The sequence below is a fragment of the Durio zibethinus genome, chromosome 13, assembly GCF_047325235.1.
Source record: "Durio zibethinus cultivar Kanyao isolate XHJ-2024 chromosome 13, ASM4732523v1, whole genome shotgun sequence".
Taxonomy (NCBI): Eukaryota; Viridiplantae; Streptophyta; class Magnoliopsida; order Malvales; family Malvaceae; genus Durio; species Durio zibethinus.
In genome coordinates, this window is record NC_143174.1 from 4043065 (window position 1) to 4068144 (window position 25080).

The following is a 25080-nucleotide window of genomic DNA, read 5'->3' on the forward strand; positions in this document are numbered from 1 at the left end:
AATCTTCGAGAATGAGATCTAAAAGAAATTCGAGTAGTGATATTTTAAGAATTTTTAAGTGAGAAAATTTATTTAAAATGCTACCAATGTATTGGAGCATTTAAAATAATATTAGATAAATTTTTTTTATTTTTTAATAGAATAAGATATGTATTTTAAAATATTATTGTGATTAAATTATAGTTATTATATTACATGCAATATAAATATTGAAGAGAAATATGAACTGCCGAAAATAGAATTTTTTATAATTCAAAGTAATGATTCTTCAAGATTTTTTAGATGAGATGATTCCTCTTAATATTACTAGAGTATTGAAATATTTTTAAAAATTTTTCGATATGTAAGGTTTTTATTTATTTTTCAAGCATAATAAAAAATTAAAAATATGTTTTTAAAGAAAATTAAGAAAATTAAACTTTGAATACCAAAATTAAGATCATTTTAGTCATAATTAAAAACTAACACGTAATTAATTAGTGACATTTTAAACGGGTATTGTGGGGGTGCTAGTTTTTCCTCACGCGTAACAAACTCTCCCATTCAAATTGTTTTCGTAAACCCAAAAAATTATCTTTTTGATAAAGTTTTAATTAATTTTAAAAATTTTATTAAAATGATAAGTTTTAATAGTTATCCAATTTCACATAATTAAAAAAGACTAATAACGACTTATTTTTGTTTTCAAATTCATTTAGTGATCCCCTAAAACCATTATGACAAATATTAATATTAGTTATATATATTGTTTTTTTATTATTTATTCTTTAATAATTTATCATTTTGAATTTGATACTAAAAATTAATATAATTATATAATATATATTAAAATTAAAATATATATATTAAATACATATTAAATGGGTATTAGATTTTTTATTTTTTTAATATGTAAGTACTTTTTATATTATTAATATGTCAAGTTTATTAAGTTATAAATGATTGATAGTTTATAATTATTTATTATTTTAGTTATATTTTTGTATATATTTATATTAGTCATATTTATTCGTATATATACGTGTTAGTCTTTTTTTGTGTATATCTATGTTATTTGTATTTATTCATGTCATATTTAAATAGATTAATTATATACATTTTAATTGTATTATGTTGCGTATAATACATATAATATACGTATCATATTTGTATTTAAAATTTAAACACATTTTATAATTCATGTCATATTCATATTTTAATAATTTGTATCATTATACATATAAAATATGTCACAAGATACAACATAAAAATATAAATTATCAGGTCTAGCAAAGATATCCATTTGTCTTTGTATAATTGTGATCTAAACACAAGACCAAGTCAAATTAAAAAAACAAGAATTTTCAATTTCATACTACCATGCATAAGAGAGATTAAAAAAAAAAAAAAAACACTTGAAAGTATTTTCTTCATATTCAACCTATAAAATCTTTCCTACAACAAATCACAAAGTATACCAAAAGTTGAAGCTTTGTTTGTTCAAAGCTAAGAGAAAATCAATGGCAAATTGGCTCAGTCTATAAGTTAATTTGCCTTATGATAATAATAGATTTTGGGTTCAAATTTTATCATAATCGGCTTTGATACTGTGAAATGAGAAATTTTTTTTTAATGTTTGCCTCTAACTTTTTATTTGTTCTTTATTTATTAGATAAAATAAAAAATTAAGGAAAAAATTGTCAAATATTGAATTTTGCCTCTCTGTTTTAATTTAATTGAATTTCGTCATTAAATTTTAATTTTTGATTGAATGTTATCACTAAACTTTTGGATGATTTTAAGACAAAATTTATCATTGAAAAATATTCCTTCAAAATATTCATTTTTTAATAATTTACAGTAATAAATTAATTAATACAAATATTAATAAATAAAATTTTGATAGAGAAATTTTGTTTTATAAAAAACTAAAATTTTATTTTTGTTTTCTGTTTTTGTTTTGTGTTTATATTATTGCTAATGATATGTGATTCCATCTACCAACAGTGATGCTCTCTAAGAGCAAATTTGGCCATTGCACGGGCTTGCAATTTTCATTCTGACCACATCATTTTTTAAAAAATTTTTTTTAACTTTTAATTTTATACTTGTTATTCTTGTTAATTATTTTTAAAATTTTATACTAAAATCAAATTTTAGTGATAAAATTAAAGACAAATTAAAGTTAAGTAAAAAGTAATCAAATTAAAATATAATGATAAAATTTAATATTAAATTAAAATATAGTAGCAAATTTGACTTTAATCCCAATAAAAAAAATCAGAGAAAAGGGTTTGGGTAAAAAAAAAGTTTTTGAATTTTATAATTTTATTTATTTTTATTATATTTAAATAAATTTTTAATTTTTAATTTACATCTAAATAAATTCTTAAATTTTAATTTATATCTAAATAAGTTCTTAAAATTTTAATTTATACCTAATAAACCCCTAACATAAATTATTTTTCCTTTGAATAAAGACCTATTTCAATATAGATTCAAAATTGAGGATTTATTTAAATATAATAAAAATATAAAAATTTGTTTAAAAAGTAAAATAATTCAAAAACATTTTTAATATTTTAGCAAAAAATAAAAAATTACAGTTGAGAAGTGAATTTGGAAGTAACTTGCTTCTGTTAATGGTTTGACGAAGATTGTCGAAAAGTGTTGATATTCGATTTCCCTAATTCTCCCATGAAACCAACATGATTATAATATATATGATAGAAAACTAAACAAAAATTATACCTTTAAGTTATTAGTTCACTTCAAAAAAGAAAAAAACAAGTTTCTGTTCAAAGGAGCTGGCTTTGCCCAATTCCAAATAGAAAGCAGAGATTTGATCCTGCCTTGGGTCAGGACTCGGGGCCAATGAGACTGGGAAGTTTTCTTTGTTTGATTAGCAGGCTTGCTTTTGCGCTTGGGTGGGATTCTGTAGAATTAAGGAGTGGAGGCCATTAGTAAGGTGGGGGATAGCAGGGTTTTTGTTTTAGCTTCCAAAGCTATTGGAGTTTTGGAATAAGCAAAAATGGCTGCTGAGTTGTCAACTGTGTATTCGTTGGATCAGATTCTGCATGATATCCGTTATGCGGTGACTAAGGTAACAACTTCTTTAGTTCTTTAATATCTTTTTTTATTATTCTTTGTTTGGTTATCTTGTTGGCGTTTTCAATCTTAAGTTGACATCCTCTAGAGCAATGGGTTTCTATTCTATGTTCATAAACATACATTTGCAACATTATTCTGTGACCATTTATTCGGTGATTCAGTTGCCTTTTACACTTCTGAAATTTCTGATCATGCCTGCGAATAATGATGTTGTTGTTGTCGTCGTCGTCGTCATATTCCAATGCATTGAATAACAATGTGGCATGTGCTAATAATTTACACAGGCCTCCTGCACAAGTGTATAAGAGTACTGCAGCAGTTAAAAGCAGGAGAGTAGGAGAGAAAAGGGAGAAAATTAGGAAACTTTACTGGAGTTATATATATATATATATATATATATATATATATATATATTAGTATAGTATATGGGTAATGTATCAGAAGATCAGTCTGAATATTTTGAATTCATATTATCAGTTCAAGTCTAATGGTTTTTATTTGAGAAATTCCCTTTTTCTAAGCCAATGGCTTTAGGCCACAGTTTTTCATGAATCTTTTCAGAAAAAGTTAAGTGGCATATGGCTACTCTGGATGAGGTTGTGTACAGGTTAAGGAACCTTGAGGAGGATGAGATCTTGCGGGTTTTATTTTGGGTGGGGACTTCATTTTATGGGTGAAGGAATTGAGTTTGGCTACTATTGCTACCAATACAAATCTTTTCTCCTTTAGGTTTATGTTACTTTCTTCCTGTTTCTGCTTCTTTCCCGTGGGGGAATAATTTCATCATGTGAAGCTGGAGTATTATGTCATAGTTATAAACATCTTTTACATTATGGAAGTGCTGAGTGCTGACTAATGAGATTAATTCTCTCCAGTTTATGTTATGAGCAATATTGAGATATTAGGCATGTTTGGTGCGTAGGATGATGGATAGGATAAGATGATAATTATCCTATACCATGTTTGGTTTGTATCTAAAGAGAGGAAAAGGATTCCAAGGAAGATTAATCATCCTCTTGGTCTAGGATGATTTAATCCCCCCAAAATGGAGAGGATTATTTTTAATTCATGGGATTGAACTTACATGTCCTATTATACCCTTAAAAATTATATCAATAATTTAAATTGTATAAACTTTGAGGAAGGATAATTTTAACTAATAAATAAAATTATCCTATTCTAATCCTTGCACACATCAAGCACAAGATAGGGTGATTTTATTTAATCTAAACCTATTCATAATATCATCTTATCCTATCCTATTTATAATCTTGTGCACCAAACATGACATTAGTTCCTTATATGTGTGAAAAATCTTGTTATGTATGCTCTCAATTGCATGTTTATACGAGGTTAACTCAAAGGAGCACTAGTCACATGTGCTGAAATGGATGATAGAATGATGAACATTCAGAAAATTTCACCAACATATTATATATGTATGCTTTCCATTGTTTGTATTAGATTGAGCAGCAGATTATGTGAATCACCAGATACAATTGTCCTGCTGTGCTGACTCTATGCCAAAACTGCTTTTTATGTGCCAAATCTGTACTCAGGCAACTACATATGCTATCCAGATTTTTAGGATCTTGTTCTTTGCTATTCTTCAATATTGAATTGTGCACTGTGAAGTATTTCACGCCCAAGAGATGCCCTTCTGATTTGTAGTTTGATGTTAATGTGAGATAGAGGTTAGAATCTGCTTGTGAATAGCATTGTCTTGAAGCACCATCTTCCTTTTAGCAAAATATCATGTTGCCTCCAATCTCCTTTTTAGCCTTCTTCCTTCTAAAATTGCCAGTATGATAACGAATTTAATTCTTGAAACTCGAATCTATTAATTATGATATGATTTTCTTTACTTTGAACCTGTTACAGTTGTAGGTGTTCTTAATGTTATTGATTTGGATCTATCCAATGGCATCTTTTTCTGGTCTGGTTGGAGGTCAAACTCTCATGATGTTGACTTCAGCTATCCGGCATTATTTAGATGTTGTACAAACCTTTATGTGCCAATGGGACCGCACATGTAGCCATCTGGGGCTTTTTTTTGAGTTCAGTAGATGCAGCTGAAGACACAGAGTCAATGCTATCCTTAAGGAGTTAAGGATTGAGCTACCAAAAGGGTTTATGGAAAAGAATAAAGATAATTCCCTTTCCATTCTACTCAGATATATTGATTAAAATCTTGTCACAGAATGCTGTTGAGAGGTTTTCCCAAAACAACCTGAACTGATTGAGAAGTATTTCTCTGATGCTGTTGACTGGATGGAGATGTTATTCTCATGGTAATGTGATTTTCTTCCTTTCTTTCTGGGGAGGGGCCAAGAGGGGGGGGGGGGGGGGGGGGTAGGGTGATTGTAGCACATCAAGCAGGCTGGGGTCCGTTGTGGTGATTTCATGCATGCAACTCTTTCTAGCTTAAAGCAAATTGTTCTGTTTCTCACACTGTACTGTTTGTGTCCATGGTAGTTGGGTAGATTGGCGAAATATGCTGCTGCACTTGTTATGGCTTTTAAGCTGGTGATCCACTGATCTAAGTTTCAGGAAAGAGGCCATGCCACAACATGTCAGTCAAGAAAGCTGCTCTTTCCTTTTGTAGCAGCACCAAGGCTACAATGTGTTGTTGGGTCCTGAAATGAACTTCTGAGATCGTGGTATTGATTTTTTGTTTGCTATGATGCTTTGCCAATACTCAAATTGCTGCAAGGCAGAGGCTATATCACTGGCCAACAATGTGTTCCTTGGCTTAAATGCTTTAACAAATCCCTATCTTCAAAGTATTCAAAAGGCTTTCTAATGGATAAGATTCCAGATTTTTCTGACATCTGGAATTGCTCATTTTCTCAAGCTAAAAGGCATTCCAGTCCACTGGAATAAGCATTGAAGATTCATGTACAATGGCCAGTCCTTTGACATTGTTGCTAGTGGGCAGATCAATTTGATGATAATGGCAATCTCTGGTGATGCACTTGGTCAGATTGATTGCCAACAATTAAAGAGAATGGCACTTGCTCTCAAGTTTCCTTTGATGAAAACAGTTAATATAGCTTTGGCCAGTTCAGAGGTAAGTAGGAGCTTGAAGTCATACACCATTTACATGTTTACTCTTCAGGACTTTCATTTTCATTGCCATTTGAACAGCTTGATAATAGGTTTGCTTTTGAGCCCTTTACTCTTAACCTAGCTCTATCTCTAGCCCTGCCCTATGAAAAGAAAAGGATAACCTAGTTCATTCATAACCTACTTTTTTTTTAAGTATCTTCCACTGAAATACATATCTCTAGTTAGACATCTTTGATGATGAGTTCAAGGCAGGGAGGAGCAAAAGCTTGCTGTGTGCCACTTCCTCTCCATGGATTGATAGGTATTTCTGATAAGCAATTTATATTTTCCTCCTCCTTTTGATGTTTCTTGAACATGTTTTCATTAGCCTTGCCAAATAATTTTGTACTGAGTTTTTCCTTTCTCACTTTCTTGCTCTTTAATCATTTCTTCTCTTGTGTGAGCTGATGTGACAAATTTTGGAATGTAATGTAGGTAATTTTTAAGAACTAAGAAATATAGTTAACAATCAAATACCTGTGTAACATGATATGTTGCAATTATGAGGTGATTGTAGCATGTGCAGTATGTTTTCTGAAAACACCAAATTGCTCACGTGCAGTATGTTTTCTAAAACACCAAATTGCTCTGTTTAAGGCAACAGTATCACAGTCCTTGCTGAGAAAATAGCTTCTTATATCACTTTTGTTAATCTGTTTCTTTTCTCCCCCATATTCAGCCATTTATTTTTGAAGTTTTATGGACATGCTGTGCCAAATAGATAAGATATGTTAGAAATGCCTGTAACAACAAAGTACTTTTATAGAGCTTGAATGCTTTCCAAGACCTTGTGCATATGCTGAGATTTTTATAAAAGAAATCTGTGCATAACTATATATTTCCTGTGGAAATCACTCTTTTGCTATAAATGAAGAACGTGCATGCTTTTATTCCTGCACCTTTGACAAGTGAATGATAAGTGGATATTCTTGCTTCAGGCCCAAAATTTAGATCTAGGATGAGTGGAGGATATTTCTCTGCAATTTTATGGAGAATAAATGAGTCCCGGCTTAAAATGGTGAAATATAGTAGCATCCATGCTCTTTGTTTGAAAATATTTAATCATTCTGCAGATTGAACTTTGTATCAGTTGGCATGTAATTGTAGTTGGCACTTGGAGGTTGCGGTTTCAAAGGAGCTTATGTGCATAATTTCCTCTTCATCCAGGTAAGTATAAAGATAAGGGGGTTCAAAGATAAATTAGGACTTTAAAAGAAAAAAAGAAAATAATTCATAATTCTAAGCTATTATTTTCTAGTTCCATTTTCCTTTCTTTGAGTTCTTTAAATGCACAATTGTCTCAGTTCATTTCATTTCCATGGCAATTTATCATCAATCAGCAACCCATGCACTAACTGGGTTTATTGCAGGCAGAGATTGGTAATTTACAATTTGCATTGAATAATTCTGATGTTGTTTCCTCAATGTTAGCTTGTTGTGATTCAAAGCTACCTATTGAAGTAGTTGCAAAATTAATATAATTCTTGCGTGAAATGTTTGAAGTTTCCATGACAATCTAAACAAATAGCTAAATGAAGACTTTTCCCTTATTTAATTCTCTTCCTTCAGATACATCACTATCTTATTTTTACAGAAAGTGGTCAAGCCGAACCTAACTCAACTAGGGAGTCAAGACTTTCTAGAGACTAGACATGACAATTATTGACCTTAGGTTGTTGAATAGTTTTATAACCAGGTGTCAAGTTTACAATAAACATAGATGATGATCATATATTCACATATTTTTGGTACAGGGGAAGTCGCAATCTGGGGATACGAAAAGGGATTGTAGGTGCGAAGATTTAAATCTCAAACCCGCTAAATGTCTCCTCTTAAAGGTAATTGCATGAACTAACTAAGCTAACCTCTGGATTTCATATATTCGCATATTAAAAAGGAACATTTTCTTGACTGCATGCCTCTAGCAGCCTGAGCAAAGGATCTAGAAATTGTTGAATTTTATAGGAGTTTTCACATATTAAAAAGGAGCATGTTGTTCTTGACCACTTGCCTTCAGCGGCCTGAGCAAAGGTTCTAGAAATTGTTGAATTTTATAGGAATTTTGTGGTGTTTAATCTCTGTTTTACTCCTCATCAACCCCCTACTTCACGCTGGGAATACAAAAGTGGCATCATCATTATATATAGGAATGCAAAGTCTTTTCCCTTTAATTTGGTTTAACGACAATGGAAGCTGATTTGTAGCTTGATCAACTTTTCCTGGACTGAAAATTCCTTGTATAATAAATAATCCTTGGACTTCAAGTCAAATTACTAGAAATGGTGAGAGGAGTTAGTCTAGATCTTTGGTAAATTTTTACAGCTAACCATAAGTAGAAAACGTTTCCTGGAAACAACATTCAGAGATAACAGAGTACAATCCATAAAAATTATATTGAAGCTAAGTTGTGGATAATTATTTTAGACTTGTTAATTTTAAACAATATGGTGACATAATACTACAACAATATAAAGAAATACGAAAACGATAGGTTTAAAATTTTAACAAAAATCATATACAAGTTCAACAAAAATAAAAATATATATTTTATATTTGATGTGTCGATGACAAGATAATTTTTTTATTTTATTCGTGTTAAACGTAAAATAAATAAACATAAATACACAAATTTTAATATCTAACCATTATCCTATGATAGAGGGAAGGAACAAGCAATCTACTTTTTAGAGCAATTGGAAGTCATTTTTCGAACTACGCAGGTAAGGCCACAAAGTATGTTGATTTTGTCTTCTACTGTGGGACATAATCTCTGACCTTAAAAATTGGCCATAAGATGATAAGATTTCAAAAGTCTAAGCCCTATAATGCCTGTTATTATATGAGCAAACAAAGACTCCTACTTAATCTAAAGTAGAAAAGGTTGTGTGAACAAGGCACCAAATATTTCTCTTTTATTATTGTGTTCCTACTCATTCAATGTGCTCATCTACTTAAATAAAAAAAAAAAAAAAATCATGTTCTTATACTTTGAAAACAGTTGTTAGAAATATTGCCTTATAAGAGAAATCATCGAAACAAAGATTTAATGCATAAAGATAGACCATTTCTATCCCAAAACTTGAACTTTGGTGTGTGCAAACTCATTTTTTGTACGTAAAGGTCATAATTTGGGGTAAAAAAGAGATTGTAGATAATATGATTTAAATTCTAAACTTAGTGGATGTGACTTTTTAACGGTGAATTGTATTAAATCTTAGATTTATGTATGCATATTTATTGAGAAATAGTAAATCTATAACAATTAACTACATCTGTTATAAAGATTTTTTGTTTGGGGAAACTCGATTGCTAGACTTAGTAAAAATTTATGAAGTCGTCATTAATCTTTTTTGTAAGATGTAATTAGTCACAAAAAAATATCATCTTTTAATAAAAATCTTTAAAATTAATTAAAATTTATTAAAATAAGTTTAGGTTTACGAAATTAGGGTTAGGTTTAGGAATATGGTTACGAAAGAAAGTATTAGTATTCTCACATCGCTTGTTCGAATAATAGTATCAATTAAACATGTGTAATTTTTTAATTTTAATGATATGATTTTCTTTATATTTAAATTTAATTTCTTAAAATTTATTGAAAAAATATTTTTTTGTTGTGAAATCAGTATTATTATTATTTCATATTCTATAAGTTCTTTAACATTTTAGCAGAATTTATAGAAAATCTTTATTTCAAAAATATTTTAGGAAAATTGATCATTTACAAAATTCTCAAAATCTCATCATAAGATATTTTATTTGTTTATTTATTAATACTAATTTTAGGATTATCCCAACTCTTTAACGAAATCCAAACTTTATTAAACAGATTTGAGGATTATCTTGACTTTTTAGTGAAATCATAAAATTTTAAATAGATTTTAAGATCATATTAACTTTTTAATGAGATCCTAAATAAGATTATTTTTTTATTTATGATAATTAAGAGATTTAATCAAATATTTTAATTAATTTTTATTATGATTCTTTTAATTTTTTATTATTTACTGTTTATTATTATTATTTATTATTTAAAAATTTTTAGATTATTTCGATTCACCAGTGAAATTTAAAAAATATTAATCTTTTACTTATATTAAAGAAAATTAAATTCTTTTAATTTTCTTTTAAAATTTTTTTTATATTTTTTAAATAAATTTATTCAAAATATCAATTATTATTATTGTTGTTGTTGTTGTTGTTATTGTTGTTGTTGTTGAAATGAACTTTAAATAATTTTGGATTATTTCAATTCTATGGTGAAATTCGAAAAATTATTTTTTACTTACAATAATAGAAAATCAAACTTTTTCAGTTTTATTTAAAAAATATATTTAAAATATACATTTAAACAATTTATTATTTTCTTTTTATTTTAGTTATCTTTTTATTTTATTTTTATTTTTTTTAACAAAAAATATTTTTTAAATTATCCCAATCATTCAGTGAAATTTAAATAATATTTTTGTTTGTAATAAAATTTTATTTTTCTTAAATAATAATAATTATTATTATTAGTTTTTTTTAAAGATTTATGTATATTATATTTTTTTAGGTCCATATTTTATTTTAGTTAAAATTTTCATTTTATTTATTTATTTATAAAAGAACTATTACTAGTAATGATATAAAATAAAAATAAAAATAACAATAATATCATTAAAAAATAAAAATAACAAATAAAAAACATAAAAATCAACATAAAATAAATAAAATCAAAATCAAAACAAAAAAAAAAAAAAAACCTGCCAAATGGATAGAGTCGACTCACGGTTAAGGCGCAAGTCAAGATGTCGAAACAATATCGTTTTAATGCACCTATAAAAGGCTTGCTTTTGTTTTTTGTTTTATGATTTTTTCTTTCTCATCTCTCTCTACCATCAAAGCCTTTCTATAAAAATTTTTTCCCTTCGTCAACTGTCGTGGCAACTCAAATTTTGGCTAGTCGCAGTCGTGCACTGATGGCCAAAATCTTCAACAACACCAAAATATTCAACAAATCCTAGTTTCCAACAAATTTTTTAAATGTTAGTTGTTGGGAACTTCAACAGTTGTCAAAAAATTCAAATTTTCTAGATTCTGATAACCTCAAAATTTTTCATAAAATTTCAAAAAAATTCTTAAAACAATCCTTTTGATTTTCTAAATAATCTTTTTGCTTGCAATAAAATTTTATTTTTTTTAAATAATAATAATAATAATTATTATTAGTTTTTTAAAAGATTTATGCATATTATTTTTTTAGGTCCGTATTTTATTTTAGTTCTATTTTTCGTTTTATTTATTTATTTTTAAAAGAACTATTATTAGTAATAACATAAAATAAAAATAACAGTAACAATAATATCATTAAAAATAAAAATAACAAATAAAAAACATAAAAATCAACAATAAATAAATAAAATCAAAATCAAAACAAAAAAAAAAAAAGAGAAAACTTACCAAATGGATAGAGTCGACTCACGGGTAAGGCGCAGGTCAAGTTGCCAAAACAACATCGTTTTAGTGCACCTGTAAAAGACTTGCTTTTGTTTTTTGTTTTTGATTTTTACTTTCTCATCTCTCTCTACCATGAAAGCTTTTCTATTAAATTTTTTTTCCTTTCGTGACAACTCAAATTTTGGCTAGTCGCAGTTGTATACCGATTGCTAGAATCTTCAACGGTACCAAAATATTTAACAAATTTCAGTTTTCAACAAAGTTTTTAAATTTTAGTTGTTGGGAATTTCAACAGTCGTCAGAAAATTCAAAATTTTTTAGATTTTGATAATCTCAAAATTTTTCAAAAAATTTCAAAAAATTCTTAAACAATTCTTTTGATTTTCTAAATATTTTCCCAAACCAAAATTTTCAAAAAAAAAAATCCTAGACCTCCTAAATCAAGAATTTCACAATTTTTTTTTTTTTTTGTTTTGAATTTGTTTTTTGGCTGTGCTGTTGGTTCCTCCTCTTGGGGGATTGTGTTATTTTTTATTTTGGTGCTTGTAGGTATGCCTTTTTTTTTTTTTAACAGAACCCAGCAATTCCCCATCTCCTTTCTTTGTTTTTTTTTTACAGTATTGACCTCTCTTTTTCTAGTAATCTCCCTAGGTTTTTTCTATGTTTTTTTTTCCCTGTTTTGCTTGTAAAGATTGGTTCTATTTATAGAGCCATTTGAAGATCAAATCTCAGATTGTCTTAGACTTTTGCGGGATTATTTGTGGAAAAAATAAAAATTTGTTCGGTGACTTTTAATCATCGAATTTTATGTTGTCAAGTTAGTCAATGCAAATAAATTTTTGGTGTATTAAGTTCACTGTGATTTTGTGTAGAAGATGAAAAAAAGATATCAGAAAAAATGAAAAAAAATGCTAGAAATAATAATAATAATAATAATAATAATAATAATAATTGAAATGAGAAAAGACCGGACAAATGGTGTCTACACCATCAATCTAGCAAAGCTCTTTAGAACATTGTGGCACTTTATTCTTCGTTGCTTTTCAGGATGCAGGAACCTGCCCTTTTTCAGACTGGAGGCAGTAAAGAGATTCCGAATATTGTGTTCTTTGCTAACATTTTCAAAGTTTAATTAGTGGGAGAACTATTCGTGCTTCTAGAACACCATTTTGTTTTACACACACTTTGCCTACTGTAGCTCACGAGTTCAAAGCATTTCATGATTATTTTACTATGAACAACCAAGACTTTAGACATGTCATTAGGCTGACGTATGCCATGGACCTTTGGGTTTTCAGTCTTCCATTGATGTACTCATTTCTCCCTCGGTGTCTGATGAAATTGCAGTCCTTGAGTCATTGAATTTGAAAAGGGAGCAAGAATTTTGAGGACATTGAGATTGCATTTAGCTGTAGTCAGTAATTTCAGTGATTGTTAGCGGTCTGAGTGGGAAAACTGGCCGCATCCAAAGACCCAGCTGCCCTAAAACCGTGTGGGCCTTGATCTATTTATTAAGCTGATAACCTTGACAACACTCAGTCATGTGCCAAGTAATTCCATGAACTCAGGAGGAAGTGTGGGATACGGATATATGTTTTTATGATTTTTCTTACATTAATTTTGAGAATCGAAGCATCACACCTGTATGAATAATGAATAGTCAAAATGCCAGACATGAGTACTTTAAGTGATGTGAAAAGACTTTATGATAATATGTTCTCAATTTTCTTAGTTTCTTCGGCTTTTTAGTTCAGATTCCACTAGTTTTTGTTGGTCATTCACGAGGTACATGCACCATTTATTAGGCGTACAAAACTAAAGTTTATCATCAATGTAGAAAGAATATGAAAGCTGCGTGGTGATAAGTCTAAAAGAACATTGTTGTGTCTGTCATGTTCTTAGTTGCATCAATATTTACACCAACTTTCAGGAGATCAATCAAGGCAGCCGTTCAGAGCCTCATGCATTTCCTTACCCTAACCATTTGATCAAGGCTGGCTGCTGCATAGGGTTTAAAGTTTTAAACTCATCAACTGTTGCATTTTATGGAGAACAGATCATCTAGATTCTTCATTCAATGTCGTCCATATCTACATTTCAACCCGAGACTATTATATATATACGTGTTTAAATTGCCTTCTCAGCTGCTTGGTTAAGAGAAAACTAAAGTTTAATAGTAATGCAATCTGCAACATAATCTCAATACCAACCAAGTAGGTAGACGAGAGCCCACAAAAATTGTCAAAAGCTTTTGCTTTTGTTAATTAAAATATCTTTGTCACATTTTGGCGGGATAGATATATTAAAAGCATTTCTCAAGTTTTGTTTCGATTTATACATTCTATAGTGATTTAATACATTCAAGATTTAACTTTCATGATAAATATCACAAAAATTGAACCTTAATTGAAAAAAAAAAATTTTTTTTTGCTTTCCTTTAAATTTGAACACTATTTATGTAACAACGATTAATTTAATTAATTGATTACAAAAGAGTAAAATCAAATGCAAAATTAACTTGTTAATTATCTTTAAATCAATTGACATGTCATTAAAGTTATTATTTAAATGTTAAGAGTTCGAGAGAGATTACGTAAGTAATGTTTTTTACAGTCAAGTAAGTAATAGGATAAAAAATTTAAGAGTAAATTAAAAAAAAAAAAAGCAAAGCTGGCGTTGGTGATTTTCTTTTGGCCTAAGGTCCACACGGAAAAGACAACTTTTGAGACAATAGTGGGAGTTGAGGCGGAATCGCCAAGAATATAGCAAATTCTAACTACTTCTCCACCGCAAAGTTGAAAGCTTTTAAATTTTTTTTCTTTTTTTTTTGCCCTTTTTTTCTTTCGATGAGGTGGAAAATTTTTGGTCAATTTGGATTACTACTTAACAATAAAGTAATCAATGATTTCGTTTTTTCGAAAGTGACTAAACATATAATATAACTAATAAGATTAGAGATGTTACAATCCTTTACGGCAACTTAAGACTATCGAAAATTTTCTTTACTTCATGTGCACAACGAGCCAACCGGTTTTTACCAAACTTTTTTCCCTTTTTTCTAGCTGCCCTTACTTTGTCTCACTCACGTGTGCATTTACGTGTGTTTTTATATTAATATAGATTAATTTACATTAGTATAGTTTTTTTTATTTTTTAATTTTTTAAATCAAAATTATTAAATTTAAAAATATTATTTTGATTTAAATGAGTTATAAATTTAATTTTGATTTAAAAAATAAAATAAAATATAAGAATTATAATTGTATAATTGAATCTTTACTCGTGTATATATATAATTGGCCAATATACATATAAATTAGAAATATGCATATTTTTTATTAAGTGGTAAGAGATTTTTAGGTTTTATCAAATATATTTTTTTAGATTGAGCTAAGTAAATTTATTTATATAAAACTTAATAAATTCATAAAAAATTATTTTTTTCACAAAATTTCAATAATTCAAACTCAAACAACAAGAAAAATAACATATTTTTTGTCCCTAAAGCCAATCATCCGTTGGTATTAACCCATATTTATTGGATTTATGTGAAAAATTGTAATAATTAAGTTTTTCTCTCGTGGTAAAAAAAAAAAAAAGAAAAAAAAAATCTAGTGTCGTTCTCATTAAGTGGGCAGGTCATATAAGGTGGTTGATAAGGAAGGGGTTAGAAAGATAGCATTGTCCGGGAGGTGGCAGCAAGCCCAATAACTCAGCCAAGGGAACAGCTTTCAACTGATTTATCTAAAGACTAAAATTAGCTACGTGGCCTTTCGGCTAAGGCTGGGCCAAGCAGAAGTAGTTATGTGTGGACCACGAGGCTTTCGGCTTAGTATTAATAAGTTTTTAAAATGTTTTTTTTTTTAAATAATAAAAATGACAAAAAAAAAAGAAAATAAATCCATTAAGATAAGATTTGATGTTGTAGTTGTTAATTTTAGTCTAATAATATCTTTGAATTCTATCTGTTTTTTGAATTTTTTTCATATGTATAATTACGTGTTTAAATTTTTTCAAATTTGTAAAATAATTTTCATAAATTTAATTAACGCATACGTCATCCAAAATAAAATTTCATTGACTTTCTATCGTATGATTTGAAATTAATGAATGATTCCAAGAAAACGGGAGAGAGACAGAAGAAAACGTTTTCTTTCTACAAAACCATTTTACTCCTAAAAGTTAGGCGGTTGATGTAGAATTTTACAAAGAAAATTACAAAACTTTAATTCATTTAGATAATAAATTTTGGGGAGGAGCCATAAGAGAAAGGAGAATATAGGACAGAATACATTTTAGAAAATTTTTTTTAAAAGAAATTCAATATGAAAAGAATACATGGAGAGTGTTTTCATTTTTTTTGGTGTTTTGGTTTAAATTCGTTAAAAAATTATAAAAAAATAATATTTTATGAATTTATTTAATTCGATATAAATAAATTTATTTAAATCAACCGAAGATACATTAAACAAAATTAAAAATTTTTTTATCGTTTAAATAAAAAAAATTGATGAGTTTTTTTCCTCTTATTTCAGGTTTTTTTAGGACTGAATATTTCAAATTATTGATTCAACATTTATTCTAACGAATATTAAAATTTATAATAATTAAAATTGGATTTCAACAGAGTTCGAATTATGGACTTGTATCAATTATATTTTTTAATTTATCCTTCTCCTTAACTATATTACTATGCTTGTTCTCTCAAATTTCTTTTCCTTTTTTTTTTTTTTCCATATAATCACATGTTTTTGATGTTTTTAAATTAATTTTTCCAAAAATTGGGAAGAAATATGGGTTTGTGGAATATAGATATAGTACTAAACCTGTTAATCGAAGACTAATATACGTAGACTTAACTATATGAAATTAAAAACTCGAAAATACTTAGTGGTAAATTGTGACTGTGTATTAATAAAAATTTAAAATACTTGCAACGTTTTTGTTTTTTTAATTTGTTATTTTCAGTAATATTTTTTATAAATTAATTATGAATACAATAAAAATTATAATCATAAATAACTGTTACATCCATATAAAAAATCAAAGATCTCTTTATAAAAATTTTATTTACAAAATTTGGTATAGAATTTTTTTTTTTGAATTTGTTATTACATTTGAAATAAATAAGTCAAGGAAATGACAAATCCGAATAGGTTAAAATTTGATTTGGATGCATCGAGATTTCTCTGTACTTTAATTTTGAAAATATATAGTGGCTATTTAATTTCTATATCTTACTATAACCCAAAGATGATATATATAAGAAAAAAAGTAAAAGTTGTGGGGAAAACGAACAGATCTTTTTTTAGATATTTTATGTTATTAATCGTATGCATATTGATTTTGATATAGTCTTAGTCATTGGCCACGTATGATGGCTACAAAAGCTTTCCTCCCATTCATCCAAAGGTAAATTTTTTCTTTAAAAGGATTACTAGGAAAATAGAAAGGTAGCCGGTGGCTAGGAAGAAAGAGGTTTCAAAGAAGCAGAGTATTTTTTTTTTTTTTTTGTTAAATGCAATAAAGCGAAAAGAAAATGTAAAGTCATATAAACCTAAATAAATAAAGAAATTCTCTCTTTTCTCTTATATATATATATATGGTGAAAACACAGCAAAAGCAGCCAGACATCAATCTAAAAAGATTTAGAGCAATGATGTCATGTTTCATACCACATGACCTCAGCGTTTGGCTTCATTTCTACTATAAATAATACCCTTTCTAAGCAAAAACCAAACCCAACACTATCTGCCCTTACCCTCTCTCTTTTAATTCCTCTCCTTTGCTTAAAAAAAGGAAAAACCTAAAACTCATATTTAAGATGGAATATAGTGAAGCAACTCCTGCTGCTACTCCTACTACTACTACATCTTCTCCTCGATCTCTTTCTCCTAATTCTTCGAATTCATCGTCTCCTAGTACTCATATTGCTACTCCAACTCCACCGGTTGTTGTTAGCCCTTGTGCTGCTTGCAAGATTTTAAGGAGAAGGTGTAGTGCTGATAAATGTGTCTTGGCACCTTATTTTCCTCCTACTGAACCAGCCAAGTTTACCATTGCTCATCGTGTGTTTGGTGCTAGCAACATAATCAAGTTCTTGCAGGTAGTTTAATTGTTTGGGGTTAATCTTAATCTTGCTCTTGATCTCCCCTGCAAATTGACATTCACTATATTCCTTCGTAGTTATGTCTAGATTACTAGATCAATTTTCAGAGAGAGAATGGCTACTTTAGCACTAGTGTGAAACGGTAAAAGGTTACTTTCGGGTTAATCGTTGACAAATGTACTGGAAAAAAGATATACTAACGAAAAAAATCATTTAGTGGTTTTCCTTTTTTGGGGTCTATTTTAAAGAACATTGTTAATTGCTTGAGAGAGTATGAGAGCTTTTTATTTTTATAAAAGAGGTTATAGAGTAGGATAGGAGAAGGAGTTGCAACGAGATTTGAATGAACGAACGAGCTAAACAATCCAAGTTCAAAGCTTTTCTATTTTAATCACCTACCTCATGATCTACCTCTATTTGTTCAAAATTGGATTCAAAACTTATAGAGATATCATTGGTTCATAACATAAACATGTTTAGAGAAATAAAATTAAGTTTATTCTAGAGATCAATATTTAACTCTGTATTATTTCTTGTTGTCCAAGTCAAAAGTTCAATAGTGTTGGAATATCCTCTTGCTTTGCCACCAAAACAATTTTTAAGAGTCCTTCTTGGAGGGACTAGTAGCGTAGACTGCAGGCAATGCTAAGAATACGACTAGTCGTCTAAAAACAATACATAGATCTGTGCTTTATTACCAGGAACAGAAATTTGAAAAGCAAGTCATTAGATGAGGTTTGTTTACATAGGTAGGTAGGGATAGTGCCTGTGGAAACGACCCTACTTTCTGCATAAAATGTTGGCACTTCTTCATGCCCTCTTTGACTATGTCAAGAAATGTGCTCACCCAACTTCTCCAGTTATACCTTGCGTTTTCCATATGGAAATCAGGAAATTGACTGTCCCCATAAAAAAAAAAAATAGTGCTGCTCAGTACTACTGTTCCCAAAACTAAAATTCATGTAACTTGAATGGAATTAGGTTCTCTTGACTAACGATGGTATTTCACTTTCTCCAGTAGTCATTATTTGACATTAAGGCCTATTCATTTGTTTACTTTTGGGTATAGTTAACAGATTGATTTGATTTATTTGTGGACTGTCCGTTGTAGTCAATATCAGAGATGCTAAAATCAATGGCTGTTCTGAAATTTTGTCAGGACCTTCCAGAGTCTCAAAGGGCTGATGCGGTAAGCAGTATGGTTTATGAGGCTAGTGCAAGAATCCGAGACCCAGTTTATGGGTGTGCAGGGGCAATTTGCCAGCTGCAAAAACTAGTTAATGAGCTCCAAGCACAATTAGCAAAAGCTCAAGCTGAAGTCGTCAACATGCAGTTGCAGCAAGCAAACCTTGTGGCTTTACTTTGCATGGAGATGGCACAGTCTCCACAACCAAATTCCCAGCAATCCGTTGACACTTTCATCAGCAGCCCACAAAGCTATCAGAGCAACCCAAACTTCATGGAAGACAACAACTTAGGGTCACTATGGGAGCCTCTCTGGACATGATTAATGCTCAAATATAAATCACTACAGAGCATAGCTGCTTCCATAAATTAAGTTCCCATGAAACTCTCCTAACTCTAAGCTAATGGCTCCAGAGAAGGAGACGTTGAAGGACATTAAACTAATAAATTTAACTCAGTAATATAGGTTATAATGTAAAAAAATGGCATCAAGCAAGTTTGGGATTCAAATCTTAGTACTTGCAGATCCTTCTTTTAGTTTACAACTACGATTTCCTTTATATAAAATATATATGAAGAAATGCAAGTTTAGGATCTAATCACTTTGTTAAAGCTAAGACGAAGTAGATAGGTCTTTTTCCGCAGAGAAAAATGTGCACTCGAATTTTTCTGAAGTTTATTTCTGTGCTGTTTATTGAAATTTTAACAACTTTTAGGTCACCTGCTATATGTTTACTTAAATTTGATGTTTCATTTGATTACTTGTCAAACTAGCTTTTAACCATCTCTTTCATTAGGTTTATTTTCACAATACCCGCCATACATAAGCGCTTCTGATTTTGCAATCTTAAGTAAACATAAGCTAGTACTTCTTCATTCAAATTAGCTGGGATACTCCCCAAATCAACTTTCTTGTCGATATCACTCCATCACACTTCCAGAAACTTTAGTGAATTATATGTGGATTCATTCTAGTATTTAAGTTTTTTTTTTTTCCCACATCATTTAATTACTTAATAATTTTTAATAATTTATATAATATTTTACGTAAAAAATTAAAAGTGATTTTTTAATAAGCACATAAATAATACTAAAATCAACTCCAAAATTAAAGATGTCAAGTTCAAATTTGAAACGATATAATCCAAAAATAAAAAAAAAAATCTTACATAAGTCAAACCAACATTAGAATATGTACTCACTTCAATATTCTTTTTCGCTTAGATTAATCAAAATTCAAGATTATATATGCTTTTAAATTAATCCTTAGTGCATTTTTCTAAATGATATAGCCATTGGCAGGACTAGTCCTTTTCCAGTACAATGTGCAAAGTGACTAAAATTTAATAGATATTAAAAATCATTTTCCTTTATCATTTTTTTTTCAATTTTATTATCCTAAGTTTGACTAAGTTGATCATTATTTGACCTTTAGGAAGAATTGAGAGTCCATCTCACCTTCACCACCACAATTTTTTTAATTATTAATATATTAATATGTATAAGAAGGATCAACTTTTATTGTGTGAAAATATTTTATATAATTTTCTAATTATTGAAAAGATGAGAGACAAATAAAAAATTAAAAATATATATTTTGCATTCCAAGAAATGGAATTGTCATGATCCATGTGCCGTTGCGCTCTTCAATGCATATTGTTCCAAATATTTTGACTATTTCTTTGATTAATATATCCCATTAATAACAATACGTTGTTGGTTCAATCTATTAATGTCATTTTTTTTAATTAAAATATTTTAAATTTAAATTTTATCAATGATTATTTGTCGAAGTTATATCAAATATACAATCTACAACTATCTGTTTTAAATTATCAGATACGACATATCTTATCATGATTTGAAAAATTGAATAATTTATCTATCTCACATTTTTTCTTACCAATATATATATATATATATATATATATATCCCATTAATGATAAAAAAGATAGATGAGGTAAAAGGAATGTACAAATTAATCCTCCTTTCTTTTAACCTAAAAACATAAAATTAAATTACATAATATAAGATAGCCTCATTTTATTTCATAAATTACATTAAATTTTAATTCGAGATCTTTAAATTAAATTCATAAATTTTAACCGCCAATACATAATATTATTTTGAGCCGTTGTGGGTACATATTTATGTTCAAACAATAAATAATATTGGAGCCATTAGGATTAAGTTCACAAAAGTCAAATTTTATAAATGAATAGAATATTAACATAGATCCAAATTTTTATAAAATATTAATGTATAGTGTGGACTTTGTGGTAATTACCACTAGGCTAAGTATACTTTAGTCCAAGAAACAATAAAAACTAATTCCTCTAGTTTTGGTATCTTCCCTAATAAAAAGTTTGTTTTCTTCAACTAGCTATAAAAAAATGACTAGAAGATTTATGTACGGCCAGTAAATATATAGTTTCAAAAACGGTAAAACATTCAACAAATTTAAAATTTAAATTATAACATTTACAATTCATTTTTCTATTTTTAAACTGTAATATCTTTTCATAGAAAACATTAATTTACGTTAATTGATTACGAGCAATCATGATTAGATGTCTTTAATCTCAAACATTTTAACATTCATGTAGAAAAGGTACACTTGGAAGAGAGATTAACTCGTGTTTTGAATAATGGTCTTTTACAATGTTCGATCTTTGATTAACTTTTGTTTGAAAATTAATGATTTGATTTCGAGGGTTTTTTTTTTTTTTTTTTTTCTCTCAAACGCGGTTTTGGAAGGGCAATTCAAATCACATGCTTCCCCCTACACGTGAATTGACGTTGAGCAAGGCTACAACACATCTGTCATTTGTCGGTAACAAAGTTTATGAGAGAAAAAAACAATTTTTTTTGAAGAGGCACAAATTCTTCATCCTTTACTCAACAGGCCATTATTTTCAATGTTTGGAACCGGAAACATATTGTGTTCCTTTTGACTAAAAAGTGCGTTTCAAAAAAGTCAAAGCTAATCCAATGAAACCAACAGTTCCCATGTACTACAAATATTATGACAATAACTCTTCATTGTTGTCATTGTATGCCCATTGAATTGCAACAATTAAACCTTATTGTCGGTGTCAAACTCTGACTTGAGGATAATTTTGAAAAAAGAATGGTTAGAGGTAAAGGTAGAGGATGTTTCTTGAGTTTGCATTTTGATATACAAATTAGTAAAAATTAGGTCGACAAAAAAAAAAATAGGAAAGAGAGAGAAATAAGTCTGACACTTTTGAAATTTATGGTGATGTTATAGCTTATAGTATCTGCTTGAAAGCTTATATTTATTCTATTAGAGCTTATAATTTTTTCATGGTCAGTCCTATTTATGGTTGAGCTGGACGGATAGAATGTTGGCTAAGGTGAGTTTTTGTTCTAGCCGAGTAGCTACCTCTTTTTCCTCTTAGGTTCTTTTTTATTTATTTTATGGCATTGTTTTTTATTTGGCTAATATGAGATGTCCCCTACTTGGCGCACCAAATATTGGTGCCGAGCTCCAACTTAAAGGTAATCATGTGAATGCATAAAAGAAGAGTGGTTAAAGGTAAAAGTAATGGGTGTTTCCTGCGTTTACAATCAGATACACAAGTCAGTAAAGATTAGGTTGGCAAGAAAGAAAGTAGGAATGAGAGGAAGAAAGAAGTAAGTAGGATGAACTTGCCTTCATGGTGTCTGAGTCTTCATATTTATAAGTAAGCTGTGAGGGACTATAAGAGAACAATTAGGATAAGGTCGAGTTGAGGTGGCACTAACTATATCAGGTCAACCTGACATATCAAGTCATCACAAATGTCAAAAATACCCCTAATTATCTGTTGAAGGCTTTGAGAGAAAAAAAAATCACTATATCCTTCTAACTATTAAATACCCCTAAAATTTAGAAGAATACAAAAGGAACAAACACAATGGAGTGTTGGATCTCTTATACTTGTAAGATAGATCTTGTTAGACCATTTTCAAAAAAAGCATGTGCTTCAAATAGTCATAAGTGAAGAAAAAAAGTTTTAATCTACAAAGTACAACCAATTAGATGCTTCTATTAAAATTCGGAGTCATAATTGACCTAAAAATTTAGTTTTGGGTCAATTTTTTTACAAATGAGATTGTAATATGAGAATAAGGAAAAGAAATTAAACTTGATAAATCTATAAATCAATTAAATTAAATTTAAAATTCAAAATTCAATTTTGGATCAACATTGATACAAGTTAAAAGTGTAGAACTAATGGGCGATGTTGAACTTGGCTCCCGCTCAACTCTTCAACGGTCAAATTTGTGGTGAGAATAGAATGTTAATTTTATACAATAAAAAATTGAGAATTTATTTTCATTTTTTAATAAAATTCAAGTTTATTTGGATATTATTTCTTAAAAAAAGTAAAATAAAAACCCAAGTTGGTTTGAAAATTACTCTAATGCCCATATCCATATTGCCAAAACAAATACCATATGCACTTTCCGATAATCACGTAATGTAATTTCGAGATTAATTATAGGATTATTCGTGCAAAATTAAGGGGCAATTGACCACTGCATCAAACCAGCGGTGGTCCAAAGTCGTAGGTAAAATCTTCTTCTTGTTGTCGGTAATGAGCCATTAGATAGTTCAATGGGATAGTGCCACCTGTATTTCTGTGACATTTGATGAAGTCAAATTTTTCTAAATTCTTGGTGAACCGCCCATCCGCAGCATGTAGCTAGCTAGCCTTGCTATATTCAAGAAATTATTGGGTAGTTATGGGCATAAGAAAGATTAAGGATTTGTATATTTGTTTCATATAAATATTAAAATTTATATATTTATGTTATGTTTTATATAAAATTTATGTTATCATAATTCATATTAATATGAAAATCTAAAATTTAATTTTTTAATTTTATTAAATTTATATATAATTATTATTATAATTTTAAATCATATCATATTTATATTTTTTTATATTATATTTATATCATATCATTATATTATATTTTGAATGATCAAATCTAGTATGAGTCTTAGTTACTGGCTATTCGAGGAATTTAAAAGTGCCTACCAAAAGCAGCATTTGTCGGCAGTAAAGTCTTTAAGGCTATTCTCTAAATTGGCTCCAATGTATAGGTTGAAAGAAACCTTCATGTAGGCATTATATTATATTTTGAAAGGCAATATAGCTAATTTTCATGAGTTTGGGCGAGTATTTATTAATATTTGATTCAAGACACGTAATTGATTAAAAATTTGGAATTTAGAGTTTAAATCAATAAATGCCTCTCTATTAATTTATTTCAGATTAACTTTACAATAATTAAAAAAGCTTTTATGAAAATTTGAAACTTAATTTAATTAATTTACATAATTATATTTTGTTAAAAAAATATTTTAAAAAGAATAATTTAACAAATTTAGGATTTAACCTCAAATTACAACTGTAAAACCATAATTTTAACAAATTAATCAATGGAATGTTCCCTTTTCCATTGAAAGAAAATATATATAACGAGGAGAAATGTCTGTTTAGTACATTACAGGGATTTAAATTTTTAGTGATGTTTTTTTTAACGTTTGACGGCGTTTATAAGCGTCACTAAAAGATTTGTGACGTTTGCAAAAAATGTCACTTAGAGCACCGACTATACACACGTCACGAAAAATAGCGATGTTTTTAAAAAAATGTCGCCATTTTAGCGACGTTTCTATATTTCAAATGCCGCTAAATTAATTACATTTTTATGAGAAAAAGGCTATTGCTTTGGTGGCATTTGTAACTGAAAACGTCACTACTTTAGAGACGTTTGTATATGAAAACGCCTCTATATTAACAGCGTTTGTATCTGAAAATGCCTCTATATTAATAGCGTTTGTATCTTTCAAATGCCGCTAATTTAGTGACGTTTTTATGAAAAAAATGTTGTTGCTTTGGTGACGTTTGTAACTGAAACTGTCGTTACTTTAGAGGCGTTTTATATCTGAAAACGTCTCTATATTAGCAACATTTGTATCTTTGAGATGGTGCTAATTTAGTAGCGTTTTTATGAGAAAAATATTGTTGCTTTGGTGGCATTTGTAACTTAAACCGTCACTATTTTAGAGATGTTTGTATATGAAAATGCTTCTATATTAGTGGCATTTGTATCTTTGAGACGTCACTAA

General features: G+C 28.8%; 2 protein-coding genes across 13 annotated transcripts; both read left to right on the top strand.

The window, feature by feature from the left end:
• The first annotated feature begins 2585 nt into the window (after positions 1-2585).
• LOC111304398 (carbamoyl phosphate synthase arginine-specific large chain, chloroplastic-like) lies at positions 2586-13491 on the top strand. 12 transcript variants are annotated; one of them, XR_016327063.1, is made up of 7 exons: positions 2586-3082; positions 4972-5381; positions 5566-6160; positions 6412-6460; positions 7272-7365; positions 7953-8036; positions 12985-13368. XR_016327063.1 is itself a non-coding variant. In XM_089742716.1 (6 exons), the coding sequence occupies exons 3-5, from the start codon at positions 5987-5989 to the stop codon at positions 8002-8004; spliced, it is 303 nt and encodes a 100-aa protein (XP_089598842.1). In that variant the 5' UTR covers positions 2586-3082; positions 4972-5381; positions 5566-5986; the 3' UTR covers positions 8005-8036; positions 12936-13491. The 12 variants fall into 12 exon arrangements, 5 of the variants coding, with proteins under 5 accessions (XP_089598842.1, XP_089598844.1, XP_089598843.1 ...); XR_016327068.1 differs by having other exon boundaries at positions 2589-3082; positions 7289-7365; XM_089742716.1 differs by lacking the exon at positions 6412-6460 and having other exon boundaries at positions 7289-7365; positions 12936-13491.
• Positions 13492-17385: 3894 nt separating this feature from the next.
• Positions 17386-19643, top strand: LOC111304399 (LOB domain-containing protein 1-like). Its single transcript, XM_022900949.2, has 2 exons — positions 17386-17743; positions 18906-19643. Exons 1-2 carry the CDS (start codon positions 17462-17464, stop codon positions 19251-19253), a joined length of 630 nt encoding a protein of 209 aa, XP_022756684.2. The 5' UTR covers positions 17386-17461; the 3' UTR covers positions 19254-19643.
• The last annotated feature ends 5437 nt before the right edge of the window (positions 19644-25080 follow it).